The sequence below is a fragment of the Ranitomeya imitator genome, chromosome 7, assembly GCF_032444005.1.
Source record: "Ranitomeya imitator isolate aRanImi1 chromosome 7, aRanImi1.pri, whole genome shotgun sequence".
NCBI classification, from domain to species: Eukaryota; Metazoa; Chordata; class Amphibia; order Anura; family Dendrobatidae; genus Ranitomeya; species Ranitomeya imitator.
The window spans coordinates 90,160,658-90,185,569 of NC_091288.1; the positions used below are offsets into that span (position 1 = coordinate 90,160,658).

At 46.3% G+C, this 24,912-nt stretch overlaps 1 protein-coding gene across 3 annotated transcripts in view; it reads left to right on the forward strand.

Annotated features, from left to right (window-relative positions):
* NBEAL1 (neurobeachin like 1) overlaps positions 1-24,912 on the forward strand; it is a 287,965-nt gene that overhangs the window by 116,112 nt on the left and 146,941 nt on the right. For all 3 annotated transcript variants that reach the window (XM_069733637.1, XM_069733636.1, XM_069733638.1), the window contains 3 exons: positions 5,859-5,942; positions 6,716-6,814; positions 20,189-20,769. In XM_069733637.1, the coding sequence (XP_069589738.1) occupies positions 5,859-5,942; positions 6,716-6,814; positions 20,189-20,769 (764 nt within the window). The remainder of the gene's footprint in view (positions 1-5,858; positions 5,943-6,715; positions 6,815-20,188; positions 20,770-24,912) is intronic.

Below are 24,912 nucleotides of genomic sequence, written 5' to 3' on the forward strand. Positions count from 1 at the left end.
GTCAGAGGGTGGTGAGTGATCTACGTGAATGTCACCCTGGTGGTAATGGGCTACATTTTCTGTTTACTTGGCAGGCACCGAGGAAGGCTAGCTCCAAGTCAAAGAATAGGGAATGTGCTCTCTGTAGAGTTCCGTTGGCAGTCCAGTGGCAGAAAAGTCTTTGTGTAGATTGCATCCAAAAGACTATCCTGGAAGAGACCCCTGACTTTGCCTCTAGTCTTAGAGCAATAATAAGAGCAGAAGTACAAGGCTCTGTAAAAGCAGCCCTTAAGAAAAAGGGTGGTAAAAACCCAGAACCAGTTTCGGTTTACGAGGTTTCTGTTTCTGACGAGGAATGTCAGGAGGAACCATTATCTCCCTGCTCCTCTTCCTCTAAGTCCTCTGGCTCCTCTTCCGATAGTGATGTTGGAGGCCGTCCGTGCTTTCTAACCGAGAACACGGACAAACTAGTAAAAGCCGTTAGAGCTTCAATGGGCCTAAAAGATGAGAAAGCGGCCAAGTCCCTGGAGGACATAATGTTTGGGGGTCTAGAGGAGAAGAGAAAGCGCACCTTTCCAGTTAATTCCAGAGTAAAGGCCCTTATAGAAAAGGAATGGAGGAAGCCGGAAAAATCGGGTAATCTACCCTTGGCTTCTAAAAGACACATTACCCCTTTGAGGAGAAAGATTCGGAAACATGGGATAAAGTTCCGAAAATCGATGGTGCGGTAGGTAGAGCGTCTAAAAAGTTATCCCTTCCCTTAGAAGACTCTGGTGTGTTAAGGGATCCCTTAGATAAGAAAACGGATGGGTTCCTAAGACACACCTGGGAAGCGACCGCAGGGGGCTTAAAACCAGCAATTGCAGGGACCTGTGTTTCACGCACCCTTATTGTCTGGCTACAGCAGATAGAGGAGCAACTGAAGTCTAAAGCCCCAAGGGATGACATTTTAATAAATGTAACTTTGGCTAAAGGAGCAGCTGCCTTTTATAGCAGATTCTTCAGCAGACTCCGTAAGGCTGGCGGCTAGGGCGGCAAGTTTATCCAACGCGGCTAGACGTGCTCTCTGGTTGAAGGGGTGCCTGGGCGATTTACCTTAAAAAAATAGACTTTGTTCTATACCGTTTGACGGCCATTTCCTCTTTGGTCAAAAATTAGAAGACATTTTGGAGAAAGCAGGAGATGGAAAAAGGGATTTCCTCGCTTTCCTGTGGACTTTAGAAGGCCTTATTTTCGGAGGGGCAAATTTAGTAGGGGCCGCCCCCGGGAGATAGAAGGAATTGGGACTCCAGAGACAGGAAGGGATCTGGATATATGTTTAAAGGTCCTTCTACATCGGCAAAAAAGCTCTCCCAATGACGCCAGGCCGGAGGTGGGGGGAAGGCCTTCATCTTTTCTCCCAGCCTGGGTAAACATCTCCCCCAGTCATTGGACTCTGAAGGTCATCAAAGACGGCCTAAAAATAGATTTTGTTTATCCACCGCGACAAACTTTTGTTTTAACACCCCAAAGGAAAACCCCGGAGGAGCAGCTAGCCTTGGAAGCAGAGGCATTGGAGCTGGTATCAAAACGAGTTCTGGTAGAAGTCAAGGGGGAAGAGCAGGGAAAAGGTTTTTACTCCCCTCTTTTTTTTTTTTTATACGAAAACCGGACGGGTCACTGAGAACTATTGTCAATTTAAAAAAACTAAACCAGTCAGTAGTAAACTGCTCCTTCAAATTGGAGTCTGTGAATACAGCGATAAAACTCTTGTTCCCAGGTTGCTTCATGGCAGCCATAGACTTAAAGGACGCCTACTACCACGTCCCAATCCATCGGGACTACCAAAAATTCCTAAGAGTAGCAGTTTATGTCCAAGGTTGTCTCATGCACTATCAATACACTGCCCTCCCATTCGGCCTGTCTATAGCGCCAAGAATATTCACCAAGCTAATGACAGAGGTCATGTCCTTCCTCCGCTCTCAGAACGTGGTTATAGTTCCGTATCTGGACGGCTTCCTTATAATAAGGAACTCAGCAACACATTGCCTGGCACAAATAAAAGAAGTCATGTCAACGGTAGAGCGGTTGGGGTGGAAAATAAATCTCACCAAGTCGAGGTTGACGCCGGAGCTAGTTCAGTCCTTTCTGGGTTTAGTTCTGGACTCCAGGCGTCAGCTTTGTCTCCTACCAGAAAACAAGCTGGTCAAAATTCAAAATCTTGTGGAGTCAGCAATTCATCACCCCGTAATGACGTTGAGGAAGGCAATGTCCCTGTTGGGTTCTCTGACGTCCTGTATACCCGCAGTAAAATGGGCACAGTTCCATCTAAGACAGTTACAGTGGGAGATCCTGTCAGCACAAAAGTGGTTAAAAGGGCATTTAGAAGGGAAGCTATGCCTTTCATTAGAGGTAACGGATTCCCTAAAATGGTGGGCCGTAAGAGATCATTTGGCGTCGGGGGTCCAGTGGATAACTCCGATAGAGCAGATCATCACCACAGACGCAAGCGGTACAGGATGGGGGGCTCATTTAGAGACTCTCTCAGTTCAGGGATCCTGGTCCCAACTAGAATCGCAACAGGCGTCAAATTTAAGAGAGTTATGGGCTGTAGAGAGAGCTGTAAAACATTTCCTTCCCATCCTTCAGGGTCACCATACCAGGGTCATGTCAGACAATCATGCAGTGGTTGCGTATATCAACCACCAAGGGGGGACGAGATCCCCTTCCCTGATGAAGTCAGCATCTGTCCTCCTACAACTAGCGGAGCGCCACCTACTATCACTCTCAGCTCTCCACATAAAGGGAGTCAAGAATACGAAAGCAGACTACCTAAGTCGCAAGACACTGAGACAAGGAGAGTGGTCTTTGAATCCCCAGGTGTTTCAACAGATAGTGCAGGCTTGGGGCTTACCTGTAATAGATTTATTTGCCACCCTAAACAACCGGAAAGTAGAGAGTTTCTGTTCATTAGACCCGAGAGAGAAACCCTTTGCGGTGGATGCTCTTCAAATACAATGGAAATTCAGTCTCGCGTATGTGTTTCCACCGATAGCGATGATTCCGACAGTGGTAAGGAAGATCAGAATGGAGCAGGCGAGAGTAATTTTGATTGCTCTATTTTGGCCAAAAAGACCTTGGTTCTCCCTCCTGAGACAAATGTCAGTAACCGATCCATGGATTCTGACAGAAATTCCGGACCTGCTTACTCAGGGTCCAATATGCCACTCTCAAGTGAAGGGCTTCCATCTTGCAGCCTGGAATTTGAGAGGGCATTATTGAGTAGGCAGGGGTTTTCACCAGGGTTAGTCTCCACCTTGTTGAAAAGTAGAAAGCCAGTAACATCGAGGATATATGGTAGAACATGGAAAAAGTTTCTAGATTTTTCAGGCCAACCTTTGGGGGACTATTCTAGAGTTTTTACAGGCGGGTTTACAACTAGGGTTGGCAACTAATACGCTCAAAGTACAAGTGTCGGCATTAGGAGCCTTGTATAATTGTAATCTGTCCTCCAATAGATGGGTGTCCCGCTTTATAAAATCCTGTAGTAGGTCTAGACCAGTAATAATTCAGAGGGTTCCTCCATGGGATTTGAATCTGGTGTTAGAGGCTATGACTAGTGATCCATTTGAACCTTTGCAGGAATCATAGATAAAAATACTCACTCTTAAGACAGTACTTCTGGTAGCGTTGACATCAGCCCGTAGGGTGAGTGACTTGCAAGCCCTGTCTATCTCCCCTCCTTACACGCAGATATTTGATGACAGAGTAGTACTCAGACCAGATCCGGCATATCTGCCGAAAGTAGTACTTAAGTTCCATAGAAGCCAAGAAATTGTGTTACCATCTTTTTGTGATAATCCCAAGAACCCAGGGGAAGAGAAATTTCATACACTGGATGTAAGAAGAGCTATTTTGCAGTACATATCTTTGACTAGTCAGTGGAGGAAAGATCAGTCCTTATTTGTAGCTTTCCAGGGTAGCAGGAAGGGATATGGGGTATCCAAGGGTACTATTGCTAGGTGGATTAGGGAGGCCATTTCCTTATCCTACGCTTCTCGTGATGCCCCGATCCCTGAAGGCATCAAGGCTCACTCCACCAGAGCTGTGGCTACTTTCTGGGCAGAAAAAGCAGAGGTATCGATTGATCAAATTTGTAAGGCCGCTGCCTGGTCCTCACCGTCTACCTTCTTTAGACACTACCGACTAGATCTATCCTCTTCAACTGACCTTACCTTTGGTAGAAGGGTGCTACAAGCGATGGTCCCTCCCTAAGGTGTTTTTCTCCAAAAATCTCTCAGGTGTGCTGTCATGGGAGACGGGAAAACACCAAGGTTACTTACTGGTAGCCGGTTTTTCCGGAGCCCATGACAGCACCTGTATATTCCCTCCCTTCTTTTTTCACCCTTTTGGTGCGCACTTTTTTAGCTGGGTGTTATTTGTTATTATGATGTGGTGGTAGATTGCCATGTGTACTAACCAAGGGGGCCTCTCATGCTCTGAAAACCAACTGAAGCGAGGGAGAGGTATCGCCCTTTTATTTCAGTAGGTTTCCTGTCCCGACTGGGCGGATCCCTCTCAGGTGTGCTGTCATGGGCTCCGGAAAAACCGGCTACCAGTAAGTAACCTTGGTGTTTTGCACTGGATTTTCTAGTTGGTAATTCCCTGTATGGGCACAGGTGCTATATGCAGTAATACTGTGCATTGCTATCTAAATCTTTTTACACCTAATATGTATATGTCAGAAATAAGGCTCTAACGAACTTTGGGAACCATTATTACAAGTACCCTGGAATCGGCAACACAATCTCTGCTTCCCATGCCTGTGTGACTAAACAGGAGATTCAAAGAATTTGTAAAGTAGGCTTCTCAAAAATGTATTGGACCTAATTATTACGCATGCTTACCTGCTTGGCATCAGTAAGTCGCTCCCAGTAATTGGGTTCCAGAATAAGATAATTAAAAAATCTTTAGAAAAAGACTGCGTATAGGTTAAGGCCAGACGAATCATTTTTTATTTATTGGCAAACGATTGTATGATTTTACACTATGCTGTAGCGTTCGAAACATATTGTTTTTTTATGGAGGCTATTCACTTAAACTTTTTGAAAAATATACACATTTTTTCACTTTTGGATGAATTAAAATGAGACGTTTTTATATACTGTAAGCTGGATATTTTACCTTTCTTGGACATATATACCAAAAACGCCATGCAGTGGTGTGGTTTACGGGCTTTTCCATTGACTGGATTCAGTTTGGAAAGGATGAGCTGGATCACATTATGATTTTTTTCATGAGCGGCAGACGGACACATATTATGGGACTAATTACAAATCTGTCTTGTTTTTTAATTCATCCGATAGTCTGCATAAAAAATGTGTATACATGTCCTGCTCTGGTTTCTTTTTCTGAACATAACTAGTCCATTTAAGTTATTAGGTACTGATTGCTCAAAGACTCATGGAAAATCACCAACCGAACTTATTTTTTGAGTATGCAAGAAAAATATGAAAATGTGAATAGAAAAAAAATTGGTCCCTCTTGTAGATGAAAAGTTTTATTTTTATTTTTCCTCTGCGGATGCAAAATTTGCATGTGTGAATAAGGCCTTTGTCACTAGTGCAGGCAATTCGCATGGACATCTAACAGCTTGATGTTTATGCTACTTGTTCGTTCTACCCAGCTATGAATGTGAGCTCCTTTCATTTTCTTCTTTCCTGTCTTTGCTTTACAGGCTGTTCGTAGTGCTGGTGGTGGGATAGTATTAGTATTGAAGTCCTATAAAATGCTAATACTTTAATATAAATGTTTTATTTCTTATATAACTGCAGCCAGAAAAGTCCAAAACCAAGAAAATCACATTCTGTTCAGTTACCTCTATATTTCTACCATTTTAGGTTTTTCAAGAGCAGTTAGACTCCTTGGTCGTCTCTACAATTAAAGCTCTCACAGCTGTGAAACATAAATCTCCTGGCGCAAAGGTAAAATATGACACGGGATCGAAAGCTCTGCCAGATCTGTTTTCAATTTGTGAGAGACTGTACGTTTGTGTGTTGTAAAATCCGCTATAGTCAGTAGGATATATTAATAGTTACCCCTAATGAGCAGTGGGATGCAGGGGCTGACTGCAGGTGTTTGCTGTGTAATCTGAGAGTAGCATCATGTAGGGGCTGAGAGCCTGATTCCAGTGATGTAACTTACTGGGCTGCTTGGTGCACTTTTGATAAAATCCCTGATTTCTCGGCTGTAGATGTAGCAGTGCTATGAAAGCTGAGCTCTGTGTAACCCTGCCTACTCCACTGATTGGCAGTTCTCGGAGTACAATTTCAGCAAGCTGCCAATCCGTGGTGAGGGCGGAGTTACAGCTGGACCGCCTGGCACAAGATGCCTAGTCCTATACTGATAATCTGCTCATAAAACACTGATTGTATTAAACTACAGCAAGCAGCCCAGTAAGTGACACATCACTGAAATCAGGGTCTCTGCCCCTACATCATGCTTCTCTCAGATAAAAGGGCAAAAACTTGCTGACAGATTTCCTTTAAACAAACTCCTCTGTCTGATCGTGGCCCTTTTGTTTTGCTGTTTGGTAGAGGTCCCAGGGGTGACCACCACATCTTACCTGTTGTAGGGATTGCGTTTCTTAATATCTTGCAACATTTTTGACTACTCCGAATTATAATTTAGTTACGGATATGGTGATTGTTTAGGTAAAGTATATAATATGTATACAATTTATTTTCTATCTATTTAGGAAGTGTTTAAAGAAAGAATTGGCTATACCCAGTTTCTTGAGGTGTTGAAATCCCTAGGACAACCATCACGGGTATTACTTGAAGAACTTCTTAACATGGTAAAAGTCAATGAGCTTATGTTTTCCCTTTATGCTACTTTTTAATAGGCAACTACTTGTTGTGACCTATGAGGTTGTAAGTGAGCACCTTACTGCTGTCACCTCTTTGCTCCATTATTCTATGTCATTATTGTCCCTGTGATATTAGTATTCTCATGTCATTTTTAATTCCCTTAATATAATGACCTTAATTGCACATTTTCCAGGACGTCCCTCCTGACAGCACCCTGGAGGACGTCCTCCTCCCCCTTTGCTGGGACAGGAAACACACGAGAGTTCAAAAGGGCATGTCCCACCCCCAATCCTCAGTGTTTTTCCTGTCCCTGCAAGGGACGCACGAGAGAAGCTGTGCTGGCTTACCGGAGCTCAGGGGGATCATGCGGCTCGTCCAATACCCTTCCCCCTGTCAAGAGGCTCAGGGCAGAAACCCTCCAGCGGGGGGTCCCTCGGCTCCAAAGAACAGGAAGGTCGAGTTCCTGTTGCGGCCGCTCCTCCCGGAGGGAGGCTCTCGGCCGCGACGCGGTTCCATGTGGTGCAGCATCCAGAGCGGTGCGGCGTCTGACAGAGCGGCTTCTGACGGAAGTCCCGGGGAGCCGCGTCACTTCCGGTTTCGCGGCATCTGCTACCTTCACTTCCGGTGACGAGGTAAAAGTGCGGGGAGAGTGTGTGCACTCCAGCGTGGGACGCACAAGCAGCCGAATCGCTCCTAATCCAGCGTGGACGCTGCGGGGACCTGCTGAGAATCGTCATGGAAAGCACACCAGCGGAGGAAGGGGCGAGTGCGCAGTGCGCTGTCCCCCCTATCCACACACATATATTCAGGCACCCCATTACTTCTCCCTATCTTATGTCTTTTAAGGATAAGGGAACCCCCGCTGCCCCACCTCCTCAAGTTAAGAAGTCTGGCAAATCATCTGGGAAGACATATAGATGCCCTATATGCAACGTAAAGCTCCCGGACACTCATGCAAAAACCTTGTGTGCAGATTGCACTTCCAAGGTTATGAGGGACGAACAGCCAACACTTCTATCAGAAATGAGGTCCCTAATATGAGAAGAAGTTCAGGCTTCTTTGTCCAGTATTGTGGAGAGGTCCAGCCCAGTTCCCAGCCGTAAGAGAGCCAGACGGGAACGAGACATAAAAGAGCCAGAGTATAGCTCGGAGGACATGTCGGCCTCCGATAACTTCTCCTCAGAAGAGGAAGGGGAACTTCCTTCAGGGAGTCAGGACCACCAGAGAAAATACCTCTTCCAGGCTGAGGATACAAATGAACTTGTGCAGGCGGTGCGGACCACGATGCAGATTGAGGAGACATCCAAGCCTCAATCCAGGCAGGATCTGATGTTTGGTGGACTTATGTCACGTAAACAAACGGTCTTCCCAGTAAGCGAGCATATCAACGCCATGATACTGGAGGAGTGGAAGGAGGCAGAACGTCGGCTGGTTTTAACTAAGGACTTCAAAGCTCGCTTACCTTTCGAGCCAGAAGAAGTCAAACTTTGGGAAGAGATCCCCAAAGTGGATGTTCCTGTGGCAAAGGTTGCTAAAAAGACAGCCATTCCATTTGAGGACTCTTCAAATCTGCGCGATCCTATGGATCGGAAGGCCGACATACTGCTTAAAAGGGCTTGGGAATCTTCTGCAGCCCTAATTAAAACCAACATAGCAGCTACCTCGGTAGCCCGGTCTATGTACCTTTTGGATGGGTCAATTGGAGGAACACCTATCCAATAAGAACCACAGGGCTGATATATTAAGCTCCCTTCCTATCATGAAATCTGCTACGGCCTTCCTATCTGACATGACTGCTGAATCTGTCAGGTTTTCAGCTAGGAATGGTTCCCTATCCAATGCGGCTAGGAGGGCAGTATGGCTAAGATCCTGGTCGGGGGATAACGCCTCAAAAACCAAATTATGTTCTATTCCTTTCTCAGGGGCGAGAGTTTTCGGGCCTTCTCTAGATACCATCCTAGAGTCAGCCTCCGATAAGAAGAAAGGTTTTCCAGAGGACAAACCGAAAAAGGGCCAGTCCTTTCGGAGAGGTTTTCCCTTCAGGAGACAGTCCGATTACAGAGGAGGTACATCCAACAGAGGATTCAGTAGAGGTTCCCGTAACCAGGGCAATAGAAGCAGGAGTTTCTTCTTTAGCCCATCTTCAAAACCTAAGACACAATGACGCCACCCTTATAGGCGGAAGGCTCCGCCACTTTGCGGAGAATTGGGCCCGAGTCACCCAGAATCAATGGGTTCTTCGGACCGTGTCAGAAGGTTACAGCATCGAGCTTTCCTCCCCTCCTCCGGACAGATACATCGTACCTACGATGGTCTTGCAAAACTCTCCCATGATGTTAGACCTAGAGGACATGCTTTCCTCAGGGGTCATAATTCCAGTACCATCTCTAGATGTAGGTCGGGGTCACTACTCTTCCCTATTTTCTATAATGAAGCCCTCCGGCGACTCGCGCACAATAATAAACTTGAAACCTCTAAATGCCTGGGCCAAGTACAAGAGGTTTCGCATGGAGTCCATTCGCTCTGCAATCCTCTTAATAGATCAGGACGCTGTGATGTGCACTCTCGACCTCAAGAGTGCCTATTATCAGGTCCCTGTTCACACATCATCTCAGAAACTTCTGAGGTTTGCGGTGGCGCTGCCGTCCGTGACCTGTCACTACCAGTTCCAATGTCTTCCGTTTGGACTTGCCTCGGCACCTCGGGTGTTTACAAAGCTGGTGTCAGAAATTGTCGCTTTCCTGAGAAGCCAGGGGATCAAGATAGTTCCATATCTAGACGACTTTCTCCTGATCGCAAGTACTCCAGAGTTTCTGTCAGATCACAGGACCTGAACGGTGTCACTGATGGAGCGATTAGGATGGATCATAAACTGGCAGAAATCCGATCTGAATCCGGAGTGCAAAAAGATCTTCCTGGGAGTATGTCTGGATTCGAGAAACAGGATATCCCAGCTACCCGAGAACAAGTTGGAGGCGATCCAGATACAGATCAGGCGTCTATTAGAACGCAGAGCATCAATAAGAACGGCCATGAAGGTACTAGGTCTGATGACGGCCTGCATACCGTGTGTAAGATGGGCTCAGTTCCATTCAAGACCTCTGCAGAGGTTAATCCTTTCCAAGTGGGACCGTCGTCAGTCTTCTCTGGACAGTTCGTTAAGGCTGACGTATCCAGTACGAAGATCAACCAGAGAAGCTAAGAGTCGGGGTGTTATGGTCTACCAATCCCTATGTAGTGGTAACTACAGACGCCAGTGCCTGGGGCTGGGGAGCCCACCTGAAGGGCAGGATCCTACAAGGGAGGTGGCCAGCAGACGTCGTTCACAGCTCCTCCAACTTCAAAGAGTTGTATGCTGTCTGGGAGGCGTTAAGAAGGAACCAACACACCCTCAGAAATTGTCATGTCAGGATACTATCCGACAACATTACAACGGTGTCTTTCCGGAAGCATCAGGGAGGCTCAAGACACTATCCGCTTCAGGAGCTGGCGGGAAGAATATTCCGCTGGGCAGAAGATTCGGTCCTATCCATCTCGGCAGTCCACTTAGAAGGCTCGCAGAACACCATAGCAGATTATCTGAGCAGGAGACGGGTGTTTGCAACAGAGTGGGAACTCAATCAGGAGGTCTTCCAGGATCTTTGTCTTCACTGGGGAACTCCCAGTATAGACCTATTTGCAAACAGGAGAAACTCAAAGGTCTCAAAATTCTTCTCGCTGAACCCTCAAGATCTCCCAGAAGGGATAGATGCTCTGAGCCAGGAGTGGACAGAACCTCTCTCTTATGCATTCCCGCCTCTAGCACTGATTCCAGCCGTTCTCAGGAAAATCAAAGAGGATCAGGCTCGAGTCATATTGATTGTACCATTTTGGCCGAGAAGGAGCTGGTTCTCTCTCTTGCTGGATCTGGCAATAGAGAACCCAGTAGAGCTTCCTCTCAGAGCAGATGTAATCCATCAGGGTCCGGTGTACCACCCAAGTCCAGAGAACCTCCATCTCTCTGCATGTATCCTGAAAGGAACATCCCGAAGGCAAGAGGGCTATCAGATCAAGTGATCTCTACTATAAAATCCAGCAGAAAGCCAGTCACATCGGCAATTTATTTGAAGATCTGGAAACGTTTCTGTCTGGAGAGTGGCAGGTCTGAGGTTTCGGCAGGCTCTCCCGACTCACCCAGAATTTTAGATTTCCTGCAGGCCGGGTTTGACAAAGGTCTCAAACCAAGCTCTCTGAAAGTGCAGATCTCGGCACTTAGCTCTTTTCTTGACTACCCCCTAGCATCTCACCCGTGGATAGTTAGGTTCATCAGAGCCACCCAGAGGTTGCGCCCTACCATTAGACAAATTTCGCCATCCTGGGACCTAAATCTGGTCCTCAGATTCCTCTGTAAAGATGTTTACGCCTCGGCCGAAGATATGCCCATTTCAGTACTCACTCGTAAAACAGCATTCTTAGTGGCAATTACTACGGCTAAGAGAGTGGGGGGAAATCCAGGCCCTATGTACTAGGGACCCTTACCTTCAGATTAGAGAAGATAGTCTAATCCTTAGATTGGATCCCTCCTTTATTCCAAAGGTGGGGTCAGTAAAAAACAGAAATCAGGAGATCGTGTTACCATCCTTCTGTAATAATCCGGCTAATGAGAAGGAAAGAGTCCTTCATTCCCTCGACGTCAGGCAGGCAGTTCTAGACTACCTAGCAGCCACCAACTCGTGGCGTATCGACCCGAATTTGTTTATTTTGTTTGGAGGGAAGAATAGGGGAAAGAAGGCTTCTAAAGCCTCTATTGCTCGTTGGATCACTTTGGTGATCTCTGAGGCTTATCAGTCTGAAGGGCTTCCTTCTCCAAGGGGTCTTCACGCACATTCTACTCGAGGGATAGCTACTTCTTGGGCTGAGAGCAGGTGCATCTCTTGAGCAGATCTGTAAAGCAGCCACTTGGGCTAGTGCTAATACATTTTGTAGACACTATAAACTTGATGTTCTGTCTGGTCAACATACGGCATTTGGGAGAAAGGTTCTCCAGGCGGTAATCCCACCCTAAGGAGGTGCTTTGGTACTCTCCAGGATGCTGTCAGGAGGGACGTCCTGGAAAATAGGTATTAAGCTTACCGTTAATTATCTTTCCAGGAGTCCATACTGACAGCACTGGTAGTTCCCTCCCTGTAGTACTGATATCCTCTATGTAAGACGCCTGACATAAGATGTATTATGTTCTGGTATAAAATGTATTGCATATTATATTTGACATATGAGTAAATATGTTTCTGACAAATTAATGTATATATTGTTTCTATTAACCCCTTCATGACCCAGCCTATTTTGACCTTAAAGACCTTGCCGTTTTTTGCAATTCTGACCAGTGTCCCTTTATGAGGTAATAACTCAGGAACGCTTCAACGGATCCTAGCGGTTCTGAGATTGTTTTTTCGTGACATATTGGGCTTCATGTTAGTGGTAAATTTAGGTCAATAAATTCTGCATTTATTTGTGATAAACACGGAAATTTGGCGAAAATTTTGAAAATTTCGCAATTTTCACATTTTGAATTTTTATTCTGTTAAACCAGAGAGATATGTGACACAAAATAGTTAATAAATAACATTTCCCACATGTTTACTTTACATCAGCACAATTTTGGAAACAAAATTTTTTTTTGTTAGGAAGTTATAAGGGTTAAAATTTGACCAGCGATTTGTCATTTTTACAACGAAATTTACAAAACCATTTTTTTTAGGGACCACCTCACATTTGAAGTCAGTTTGAGGGGTCTATATGGCTGAAAATACCCAAAAGTGACACCATTCTAAAAACTGCACCCCTCAAGGTACTCAAAACCACATTCAAGAAGTTTATTAACCCTTCAGGTGCTTCACAGCAGCAGAAGCAACATGGAAGGAAAAAATGAACATTTAACTTTTTAGTCACAAAAATTATCTTTTAGCAACAATTTTTTTATTTTCCCAATGGTAAAAGGAGAAACTGAACCACGAAAGTTGTTGTCCAATTTGTCCTGAGTACGCTGATACCTCATATGTGGGGGTAAACCACTGTTTGGGCGCACGGCAGGGCTTGGAAGGGAAGGAGCGCCATTTGACTTTTTGAATCAAAAATTGGCTCCACTCTTTAGCGGACACCATGTCACGTTTGGAGAGCCCCCGTGTGCCTAAAAATTGGAGCTCCCCCACAAATGACCCCATTTTGGAAACTAGACGCCCCAAGGAACTTATCTAGATGCATAGTGAGCACTTTGAACCCCCAGGTGCTTCACAAATTGATCCGTAAAAATGAAAAAGTACTTTTTTTTCACAAAAAAATTCTTTTAGCCTCAATTTTTTCATTTTCACATGGGCAACAGGATAAAATGGATCCTAAAATGTGTTGGGCAATTTCTCCTGAGTACACCAATACCTCACATGTGGGGGTAAACCACTGTTTGGGCACATGGTAAGGCTCGGAAGGGAAGGAGCGCCATTTGACTTTTTGAATGAAAAATTATTTCCATCGTTAGCGGACACCATGTCGCGTTTGGATAGCTCCTGTGTGCCTAAACATTGGCGCTCCCCCACAAGTGACCCCATTTTGGAAACTAGACCCCCCAAGGAACTTATTTAGATGCCTAGTGAGCACTTTAAACCCTCAGGTGCTTCACAAATTGATCTGTAAAAATGAAAAAGTACTTTTTTTTCACAAAAAAATTATTTTCGCCTCAATTTTTTCATTTTCACATGGGCAGTAGGATAAAATGGATCATAAAATTTGTTGGGCAATTTCTCCCGAGTACGCCGATACCTCATATGTGGGGGTAAACCACTGTTTGGGCACACGGCAGGGCTCGGAAGGGAAGGCGCGCCATTTGACTTTTTGAATGGAAAATTAGCTCCAATTGTTAGCGGACACCATGTCGCGTTTGGAGAGCCCCTGTGTGCCTAAACATTGGAGCTCCCCCACAAGTGACCCCATTTTGGAAACTAGACCCCCCAAGGAACTTATCTAGATGCATATTGAGCACTTTAAACCCCCAGGTGCTTCACAGAAGTTTATAACGCAGAGCCATGAAAATAAAAAATAATTTATCTTTCCTCAAAAATGATTTTTTAGCCTGGAATTTCCTATTTTGCCAAGGATAATGGGAGAAATTGGACCCCAAATATTGTTGTCCAGTTTGTCCTGAGTACGCTGATACCCCATATGTGGGGGTAAACCACTGTTTGGGCGCATGGCAGGGCTCGGAAGGGATGGCACGCCATTTGGCTTTTTAAATGGAAAATTAGCTCCAATCATTAGCGGACACCATGTCACGTTTGGAGAGCCCCTGTGTGCTTAAACATTGGAGATCCCCCAGAAATGACACCATTTTGGAAACTAGACCCCCAAAGGAACTAATCTAGATGTGTGGTGAGGACTTTGAACCCCCAAGTGCTTCACAGAAGTTTATAACGCAGAGCCATGAAAATAAAAAAAAAAATTATTTTCTCAAAAATGATCTTTTAGCCTGCAATTTTTTATTTTCCCAAGGGTAACAGGAGAAATTTGACCCCAAAAGTTGTTGTCCAGTTTCTCCTGAGTACGCTGATACCCCATATGTGGGGGTAAATCACTGTTTGGGCACATGCCGGGGCTCGGAAGTGAAGTAGTGACGTTTTGAAATGCAGACTTTGATGGAATGCTCTGTGGGCGTCATGTTGCGTTTGCAGAGCCCCTGATGTGGCTTAACAGTAGAAACCCCCCACAAGTGACCCATTTTGGAAACTAGACCCCCAAAGGAACTTATCTAGATGTGTGGTGAGCACTTTGAACCCCCAAGTGCTTCATAGAAGTTTATAATGCAGAGCCGTGAAAATAATAAATACGTTTTCTTTCCTCAAAAATAATTATTTAGCCCAGAATTTTTTAATTTTCCCAAGGGTAACAGGAGAAATTTGACCCCAAAAGTTGTTGTCCAGTTTCTCCTGAGTACGGTGATACCCCATATGTGGGGGTAAACTACTGTTTGGGCACATGCCGGGGCTTGGAATTGAAGTAGTGACGTTTTGAAATGCAGACTTTGATGGAATGCTCTGCGGGCGTCACGTTGCGTTTGCAGAGCCCCTGATGTGCCTAAACAGTAGAAACCCCCCACAAGTGACCCCATTTTGGAAACTAGACCCTGAAAGGAACTTATCTAGATGTGTGGTGAGCACTTTGAACCCCCAAGTGCTTCATAGAAGTTTATAATGCAGAGCCGTGAAAATAATAAATACGTTTTCTTTCCTCAAAAATAATTATTTAGCCCAGAATTTTTTATTTTCCCAAGGGTTACAGGAGAAATTGGACCCCAAAAGTTGTTGTCCAGTTTCTCCTGAGTACGCTGATACCCCATATGTGGGGGTAAACCACTGTTTGGGCACACGTCGGGGCTCAGAAGGGAAGTAGTGACTTTTGAAATGCAGACTTTGATGGAATGGTCTGCGGGTGTCACGTTGCGTTTGCAGAGCCCCTGGTGTGCCTAAACAGTAGAGACCCCCCACAAGTGACCCCATTTTAGAAACTAGACCCCCCAAGGAACTTATCTAGATATGTGGTGAGCACTTTGAACCCCCAAGTGCTTCACAGACGTTTACAACGCAGAGCCGTGAAAATAAAAAATCATTTTTCTTTCCTCAAAAATTATGTTTTAGCAAGCATTTTTTTAGATTCACAAGGGTAACAGGAGAAATTGGACCCCAGTAATTGTTGCGCAGTTTGTCCTGAGTATGCTGGTACCCCATATGTGGGGGTAAACCACTGTTTGGGCACACGTCAGGGCTCGGAAGTGAGGGAGCACCATTTGACTTTTTGAATACGAGATTGGCTGGAATCAATGGTGGCGCCATGTTGCGTTTGGAGACCCCTGATGTGCCTAAACAGTGGTAACCCCTCAATTCTAACTCCAACACTAACCCCAACACACCCCTAACCCTAATCCCAACTGTAGCCATAATCCTAATCACAACCCTAACCCCAACACACCCCTAACCCCAACACACCCCTAACCCTAACCACAACCCTAATTCCAACCCTAACCCTAAGGCCATGTGCCCACGTTGCGGATTCGTGTGAGATATTTCCGCACCATTTTTGAAAAATCTGCGGGTAAAAGGCACTGTGTTTTACCTGCGGATTTTCCGCGGATTTCCAGTGTTTTTTGTGCGGATTTCACCTGCGGATTCCTATTGAGGAACAGGTGTAAAACGCTGCGGAATCCGCACAAAGAATTGACATGCTGCGGAAAATACAACGCAGCGTTCCCGCGCGGTATTTTCCGCACCATGGGCACAGCGGATTTGGTTTTTCATATGTTTACATGGTACTGTAAACCTGATGGAACACTGCTGCGGATCCGCAGCCAAATCCGCACCGTGTGCACATAGCCTAATTCTAAAGGTATGTGCACACGCTGCGGATCCGCAGCAGTTTCCCATGAGTGTACAGTTCAATGTAAACCTATGGGAAACAAAAATCGCTGTACACATGCTGCGGAAAAACTGCACGGAAACGCAGCGGTTTACATTCCGCAGCATGTCACTTCTTTGTGCGGATTCCGCAGCGGTTTTACAACTGCTCCAATAGAAAATCGCAATTGTAAAACCGCAGTGAAATGCGCAGAAAAAAACGCGGTAAATCCGCCATAAATCCGCAGCGGTTTAGCACTGCGGATTTATCAAATCCGCAGCGGAAAAATCCGCAGAGGACCAGAATACGTGTGCACATTCCTAACCCTAACCCTAGCCCTAACCCTACCCCTAACCCTAACCCTACCCCTAACCCTACCCCTAACCCTACCCCTAACCCTAACCCTACCCCTAGCCCTAACCCTAACCCTACCCCTAACCCTAACCCTACCCCTAACCCTAACCCTATTCTAACATTAGTGGAAAAAAAAAAATTTCTTTATTTTTTTATTGTCCCTACCTATGGGGGTGACAAAGGGGGGGGGGTCATTTATTATTTTTTTTATTTTGATCACTGAGATACATTATATCTCAGTGATCAAAATGCACTTTGGAACGAATCTGCCGGCCGGCAGATTCGGCGGGCGCACTGCGCATGCGCCCGCCATTTTGGAAGATGGCGGCGCCCGGGAGAAGATGGACGGGACCACGGCTGGATCGGTAAGTATGATAGGGTGGGGGGGGACCACGGGGGGGGGGGGGATCGGAGCACGGGGGGGGGAATCGGAGCGCGGGAGGGGTGGAACGGAGCGCGGGGGGCGTGGAACGGAGCACGGGGGGGCTGGAATGGAGCACGGGGGGGTGGAACGGAGCACGGGGGGGGGGTGGATCGGAGTGCAGGGGGGGTGATTGGAGCACGGGGGGGTGATTGGAGCACGGGGGGAGCGGACACGAGCACGGGGGGGGAGCGGAGCACTGGACGGAGGGGAGCCGGAGCAGTGTACCGGCCAGATCGGTGGGGTGGGGGGGGCGATCGGAGGGGTGGGGTGGGGGCACACTAGTATTTCCAGCCATGGCCGATGATATTGCAGCATCGGCCATGGCTGGATTGTAATATTTCACCCGTTATAATGGGTGAAATATTACAAATCGCTCTGATTGGCAGTTTCACTTTCAACAGCCAATCAGAGCGATCGTAGCCACGAGGGGGTGAAGCCACCCCCCCTGGGCTAAACTACCACTCCCCCTGTCCCTGCAGATCGGGTGAAATGGGAGTTAACCCTTTCACCCGATCTGCAGGGACGCGATCTTTCCATGACGCCGCATAGGCGTCATGGGTCGGAATGGCACCGACTTTCATGACGCCTACGTGGCGTCAAAGGTCGGGAAGGGGTTAAAAAGTCTTTTTTCTGCATGTCCATGAGGTGGTTCTTGTTACAACACTGAGGATTGGGGGTGGGACATGCCCTTTTGAACTCTCGTGTGTTTCCTGTCCCAGCAAAGGGGGAGGAGGACGTCCTCCAGGGTGCTGTCAGTATGGACTCCTGGAAACATACCGTATTTTTCGGACTAAAAGACGCACTTTTTCCCCCCCAAAAAAGGGGGGAAAATGGGGGGTGCGTCTAATAGTCGCAATGCAGGCTTACCTAGGTGGCAGAGGTGCGGTGGCAGAGGTCCGGTGGCAGAGGTGCGGTTGCGGGGGTGTGGCGGCAGAGGAGGCGCAGTAAGCGGGGTCCCTTTCCCCGGTATGGTGATGCAGCAGGCCCGGTATGCGGCAGAGCCGGGTGAATCCTCTTGTTATCGGTGGTGGCGGCCATTTTCCGGAGGCCGCGCGTGCGCAGATGGAGCGCTCTGCTTCCCGGGGCTTCAGGAAAATGGCCGCCGCGATCTCCATCTGCGCACGCGCGGCCTCCCGCGGCCATTTTCCTGAAGCCCCGGGAGTAGAGCGCTTCATCTGCACACGCGCAGCCTCAGGAAGATGGCCGCGCCCACCGATAACAAGAGGATTCACCCGGCTCTGCTGCATACCGGGCCTGCTGCATAACCATATCGGGGAAAGGGACCCTGCTTACTGCGCCTCCTCTGCCACCACACCCCCGCCACCGGACCTCTGCCACCGCACCTCTGCCACCTAGGTAAGCCTGCATGGTACGCCAGGGACCCCTCTCACGCCATACCTCTCACTGCACCTCCTGATCCCAGCACCTCCTGATCCCAGCACCTCCTGATCCCAGCACCTCCTGATCCCAGCACCTTCTCATCCCAGCACCTCCCCATCCCAGCATCACCCCACCTCTGCCGACACCTTGCCTCCTGTGACCCTGCTCTGCCACCGCCATAAGATACTGTAAATTCGGACAATAAGACGGACCCCCATGTTATAAAAAATCTTTTTTTCTGCAATTTTCACCCCAAATTTGGGGTGCGTCTTATGGTCCGGTGCGTCTTATAGTCCGAAAAATACGGTAATTAACGGTAAGCTTAATACCTATTTTCATTTATTTTTTTACTATAGAAAATACAAGCAGGCTGTTTATATTTACTTTGCAAATATGCAGCGTTTGTACCAAAAAACTGCCTTAAAACTTGCAAATGTTGCCAAATGTAGTTTCCTAAACATTTTGTGACTTTTGGTGATTTTATCCCAGCTCTGCCAACTTTTTAAAAACTGGGATTAGTTTAGAAGGATGCCCTATGGGCTAGTGCAGCCTGACAGATTCATTATAATTTAGGCCACAATCGTGAGATCACGCTGTTACGCCGGTAGAGACGCTGCAGAGCAGTGACATAGAGGGAGAGGACTACACAACCCCAGAAAAACTCTTGTGGAACCTCAAGCATACTTGGTGCCAGAAAAAAGAAAAAGGGCTTATCTCCGCAACATAGTGACAAAATGACAAATGAAAAGCAGTGGCAGGTTCGGGGTGCACAGGCATTTTGGCAAGCTAATTTTTTTGGACATGTGACTGGTCCTCTTTAAGGGGACTGGCTGCTATGACTGAGAAGGTGGCTAATTTAGCTGTTGAAATAAGCAATCCACTAACCTAGTGACATATCAGGACAAAGGCTGCCATTGGGAGGTGGACGTTAGCCATAATAGTATATCAGTTAGTTTTATAGATTTATAATCGGAACACAACAGTGTATAGATATGTATTTATAATGTGTGTATTATATATGTACACATATGGGTATGCTCACAATTTATAATATTAAAGAAAGTAATGTACTGAACTATTACCTTCAATTACAGGGGTATTCTGGACTTGTGTGTTTAGCAGCACAGTTTTCCAGTGTTTTTCACTTCCTGGTTTTTGGCAGGGGCGGCCATTCCTCCTTGTGTGACATTCCTAATGACATTAGAACTATAGTATTTTCAGAATTTGTGCTGAGCTGTGACAAATTCCGCTATAAGTCGTTTGTTCTTGAGCGTAATCTATCACCATTTTCATAAATGGATAACCGTGCATTTGAAACACCACATGGCTCGGGAAAGTGAGAGCTGAGATAAGGAGAACTGCTCTGGAAGTTGCTGATGTTAGGGGTTCCTGAGTTTGCTAGATTTATAACAGCAGCTTGTCAGGAGCCGAGGAGGACGGGATTTGAGCAGATAACTGCTGTATACAAATCAGTGGGCTGGAGAGAGGTGGCAGGGATTCTAGGAGTTAACTCCTTCTCTGGAATGTAGCAATTGCACATACCTGGCCAGGCACTTGTGGCTGAGCTCCTTGGAAACTGCTGCAGGGAAATAACAGCGGATAGGAAAGCAAGTCAACTGCAAACTTGATTATTTCCATCCTGTCTTACTAAAGTAGTTTAATAATGATACTACCCCTTTAACCTCATCACTTTGTTAATAAAATAAAGCATGACATGAATTTTTTTCAATGATCATTCACCTGCTAGCTTCTTGCTTCCTTTTTCTTAATGGCCTGTTTTTACTTCCAGGCTGTTGAAGGCGAGCATGCTGCGGTTGGGATTTATGGCATAAGCAATGTCCAACCCCTGCTGCTGCTTATACAGTGGTTGCCAGAAATAGTGTCCCACGATCTGCAGATCTTCATCTCTGACTGGCTGAAGCGAATCTGCTGCATAAACAAGCAAAGCCGGACGATGTGCGTCAACGCCAGCATGGTCATCCGAATAATAGATACTCTGACTTCTCATTATTCTCTACATCGAGTCTGTGCAGAAAACTTGATAAGTCTATTGGGCTCTTTAGGGAGCCAGTCAATGGGCTCTGAAGAACTATTTCATCTTATTGGACTCCTACGGATGGATGAACCCAAAAAGAGCCACCCATATGTTGTCCCAGTGACCCGAGCTATGCTCACCATTGCCCGTAAGCAGGGGCTGGAGAGTTCCTTGCAGTACTTTAACCTCTCCCACAGCTCATCAGGAATTACTATACCTACAATTCAGAAATGGCCTGGCTCGTCCTTCTCTTTTTATGCCTGGTTTTGTCTGGACCAAGATCAATCCACCTTTAGCCTTTCAAGTAGTGGTACCAAAAGAAAACAATTATACAGGTAATGCTTTATTCATTTATTAATTGTAACACTTTCGTAGTTGCTGAATATGTAATGAAACCACAGGCAGAACTTTATTTAGGCCAAAATATGTTAGTTTTTGGAGCGTTCAACCTTTTTACAAGAACTTTTTTTTTATATATATACAGTATGCTATTGTTTGTGGATCTCCATCTCTGGTCTCTAAAATGGCTTCTTTTTTTCCACACCATTAGGAAAATTCTGTTAGCTTGCATTTACTGTAGTTTCTAAATGAACGTGTCCATAAAGAGGTCTTTCACTGATATTTTTTTTTTCTTTTTCAATTTAAACTGGGTACCTCAACCAGTTGCTGTTGCTCCACTGATTCTGGAACTTTTTTTTTTTTTGTTCCCCTCCATTGCAAAGTTGTGCTGTGTTATAATGATCTGCCTTAAACCAACTGAGCCTGTACCCCATGACTTCTGTGCGATTGTTTTGGCTTTTTATCTTTAATGTCTGCAGTTCTGTGGTGTGTTCACTGTTGGTTGAAGGGAGAATTTGCATCTTTATTATCAGGGGCATATTTTTAAGCCTGAACGGCACAGAAAAAAGTAAAAGAAACTTCCAGATTTGGTGGAAAAGTGACTATTTGCTCAGTTTAAATTAAAAAAAAAAAAAAAAAAAAGAAAAATTAAAGGCTATCGACAACTTTGAAGGAAGGAATAAACCATGTGCCAGTGCTTTTGTATTGATCACATGTGTATTTATACATATAAACGAGGTCAGCTCGGTGGAGTGTTTTTTTTTTTTGTTTTTTTTAATAAATATAAACTGAACAAGCCCAACTTTTCCAAACCTCTCATTAGAGGGGAAGCTTACCATGTAACAGTCTAATTGCTGCATTGGAACTAACTCTTGTGTCAGAATATCCTGTTTAACCCCTTAGCGACCGCCGATACGCCTTTTAACGGCGGCCGCTAAGGGTACTTAAACCACAGCGCCGTTAATTAACGGCGCTGTGGAAAAAGTCCATAGCGCCCCCCAGAGGCCGATTTTCTCCGGGGTCTCGGCTGCCGAGGGTAGCCGAGACCCCAGAGAACATGATTCGGGGGGGTTTTAACCCACCCCGCATTTGCGATCGCCGGTAATTAACCGTTTACCGGCGATCGCAAAAAAAAAAAAAAAGCGATCTCTTTTTAATTTCTCTGTCCTCCGATGTGATCGCACATCGGAGGACAGAGAAAAGGGGTCCCAGGTGGCCCCCCAATACTTACCTAGCTCCCCCGATGCTCCTCGTGTCTCCCGGTGGGTGCCGCCATCTTCAAAATGGCGGGCGCATGCGCAGTGCGCCCGCCGGCCAGCACCGGGAGAATCTTTGGGGTCTCGGCTGCCGGGGGTAGCCGAGACCCCAAAGAGCATGATCGGGGTCGGTATTACCGACCCCTGTTTTGCGATCGCCGGTAATTAACTGTTTACCGGCGACCGCAAAAAAAAAAAAAAGTAAAGTGTAATTCTCTGTCCTCTGATGTGATCGCACATCAGAGGACAGAGAAATAGGGGGATTCGGGGACCCTAGCATACTCACCTAGGTCCCTGGATCCTCTTGCTGCTCCTCCTGGCCGCCGGCAGCAGAACATGGCGGACGCATGCCCAGTGCACCCGCCATCTGTCTCCATCTGCCGGCCGGCAGGAGAATAGCAGTTGGGGCTAAAATTAGGGGTAGGGTTAGGGGTAGGGGTAGGGTTAGGGGTAGGGTTAGGGGTAGGGCTAGGGGTAGGGCTAGGGTTAGGGCTAGGGTTAGGGCTAGGGTTGGGGCTAAATTTAGGGTTAGGGTTGGGGCTAAATTTAGGGTTAGGGTTGGGGCTAAACTTAGGGTTAGGCTTCTTTCACACTTACGTCGGTACGGGGCCGTTGCAATGCGTCGGCCCGACATACCGACGCACGTTGTGAAAATTGTGCACAACGTGGGCAGCAGCTGTAGTTTTTCAACACATCCGCTGCCCAATCTATGTCCTGGGGAGGAGGGGGCGGAGTTACGGCCACGCATGCGCGGTCAGAAATGGCGGATGCGACGTACAAAAAAAAAAACGTTTCATTGAACGTTTTTTTGTGCCGACGCTCCGCCAAAACACAACTGATCCAGTGCACGACGGACGCGACGTGTGGCCATCCGTCACGATCCGTCGGCAATACAAGTCTATGGGCAAAAAACGCATCCTGCGGGCACATTTGCAGGATCCGTTTCTTGTCCAAAACGACGGATTGCGACGGAATGCCAAACGACGCAAGTGTGAAAGTAGCCCTAGGGCTAGGGTTAGGGTTGGGGCTAAAGTTAGGGCTAGGGTTGGGGCTAAAGTTAGGGTTAGAGCTGGGATTAGGGTTAGGGTTTGGATTAGGGTTAGGGTTGGCATTAGGGTTACGCTTGGGATTAGGGTTAGGTTTGGGATTAGGGTTAAGGTTAGGGTTGTGATTAGGGGTGTATTGGGATTAGGGTTAGGTTTGAGGTTAGGGTTGAGATTAGGATTAGGGGTGTGTTGGATTTAGGGTTTTGATTAGGGTTATGGTTAGGGTTGACATAAGGGTTGTTTTGGGGTAAGGGTTGTGATTATGGTTAGGGTTAGTGATTAGGATTATGGATCAGGTTGGGATTAGGGTTAGGGGTGTGTTGGGGTTAGGGTTGGAGCTAGAATTGGGGGGTTTCCACTGTTTAGGTACATCAGGGGGTCTCCAAACACGACAGCCAATTTTGCGCTCAAAAAGTCAAATGGTGCTCCCTCCCTTCTGAGCTCTGCCGTGCGCCCAAACAGTGGGTTACCCCCACATATGGGGCATCAGCGTACTCGGGATAAATTGGACAACAACTTCTGGGGTCCAATTTCTCTTGTTACCCTTGTGAAAATAAAAACTTGGGGGCTACAAAATCTTTTTTGTGAAAAAAAAAAATATTTTTTATTTTCACGATTCTGCATTCTAAACTTCTGTGAAGCACTTGGGCATTCAAAGTTCTCACCACACATCTAGATAAGTTCCTTGGGGGGTCTAGTTTCCAAAATGGGGTCACTTGTGGGGGGTTACTACAGTTTAGGTACATCAGGGGCTCTGCAATCGCAACATAATGCCCACAGACCATTCTATCAAAGTCTGCATTCCAAAAAGGCGCTCCTTCCCTTCCGAGCTCTGCCGTGCGCCCAAACAGTGGTTTACCCCCACATATGGGGTACCAGCATACTCAGGACAAATTGGACAACAACTTTTGGGGTCCAATTTCTCTTGTTACCCTTGTGAAAATAAAAACTTGGGGGCTAAAAAATCTTTTTTGTGGAAAAAAAATAATATTTTTTATTTTCACGGCTCTGCATTATAAACTTCTGTGAAGCACTTGGGCATTCAAGGTTCTCACCACACATCTAGATAAGTTCCATGGGGGGTCTAGTTTCCAAAATGGGGTCACTTGTGGGGGATTTCTACTGTTTAGGCACATCAGGGGCTCTCCAAACGCGACATGGCGTCCGATCTCAATTACAGCCAATTCTACATTGATAAAGTAAAACGGCACTCTTTCTCTTCCAAGCTCTGCGGTGCTCCCAAACAGTGGTTTACCCCCACATATTGGGTATCGACGTACTCAGGAAAAATTGTACAACAACTTTAGTGGTCTAATTTCTCCTGTTACCCTTGTGAAAATAAAAATTTGTGGGCAAAAAGATCATTTTTGTAGAAAAAATGCAATTTTTTTTTCACGGCTCTACGTTATAAACTTCTGTGAAGCACATGGGGGTTCAAAGTGCTCGCCACACATCTAGATAAGTTCCTTAAGGGGTGTAGTTTCCAAAATGGTGTCACTTGTGGGGGGTTTCCACTGTTTAGGCACATCAGGGTCTCTCCAAACGCGACATGGCGTCCAATCTCAATTCCAGCCAATTCAACATTGAAAAAGTAAAACGGCGCTCCTTCACTTCCAAGTTCTGCGGTGCGCCCAAACAGTGGTTTACCCTCACATATAGGGTATCGACGTATTCAGGAGAAATCGCACAACAAGTTTTGTGGTCTAATTTCTCCTGTTACCCTTGTGAAAATAAGAATTTGTGGGCGAAAAGATCATTTTTGTAGAAAAAATGCAATTTTTTTTTCACGGCTCTACGTTATAAACTTCTGTGAAGCACTTGGGGGTTCAAAGTGCTC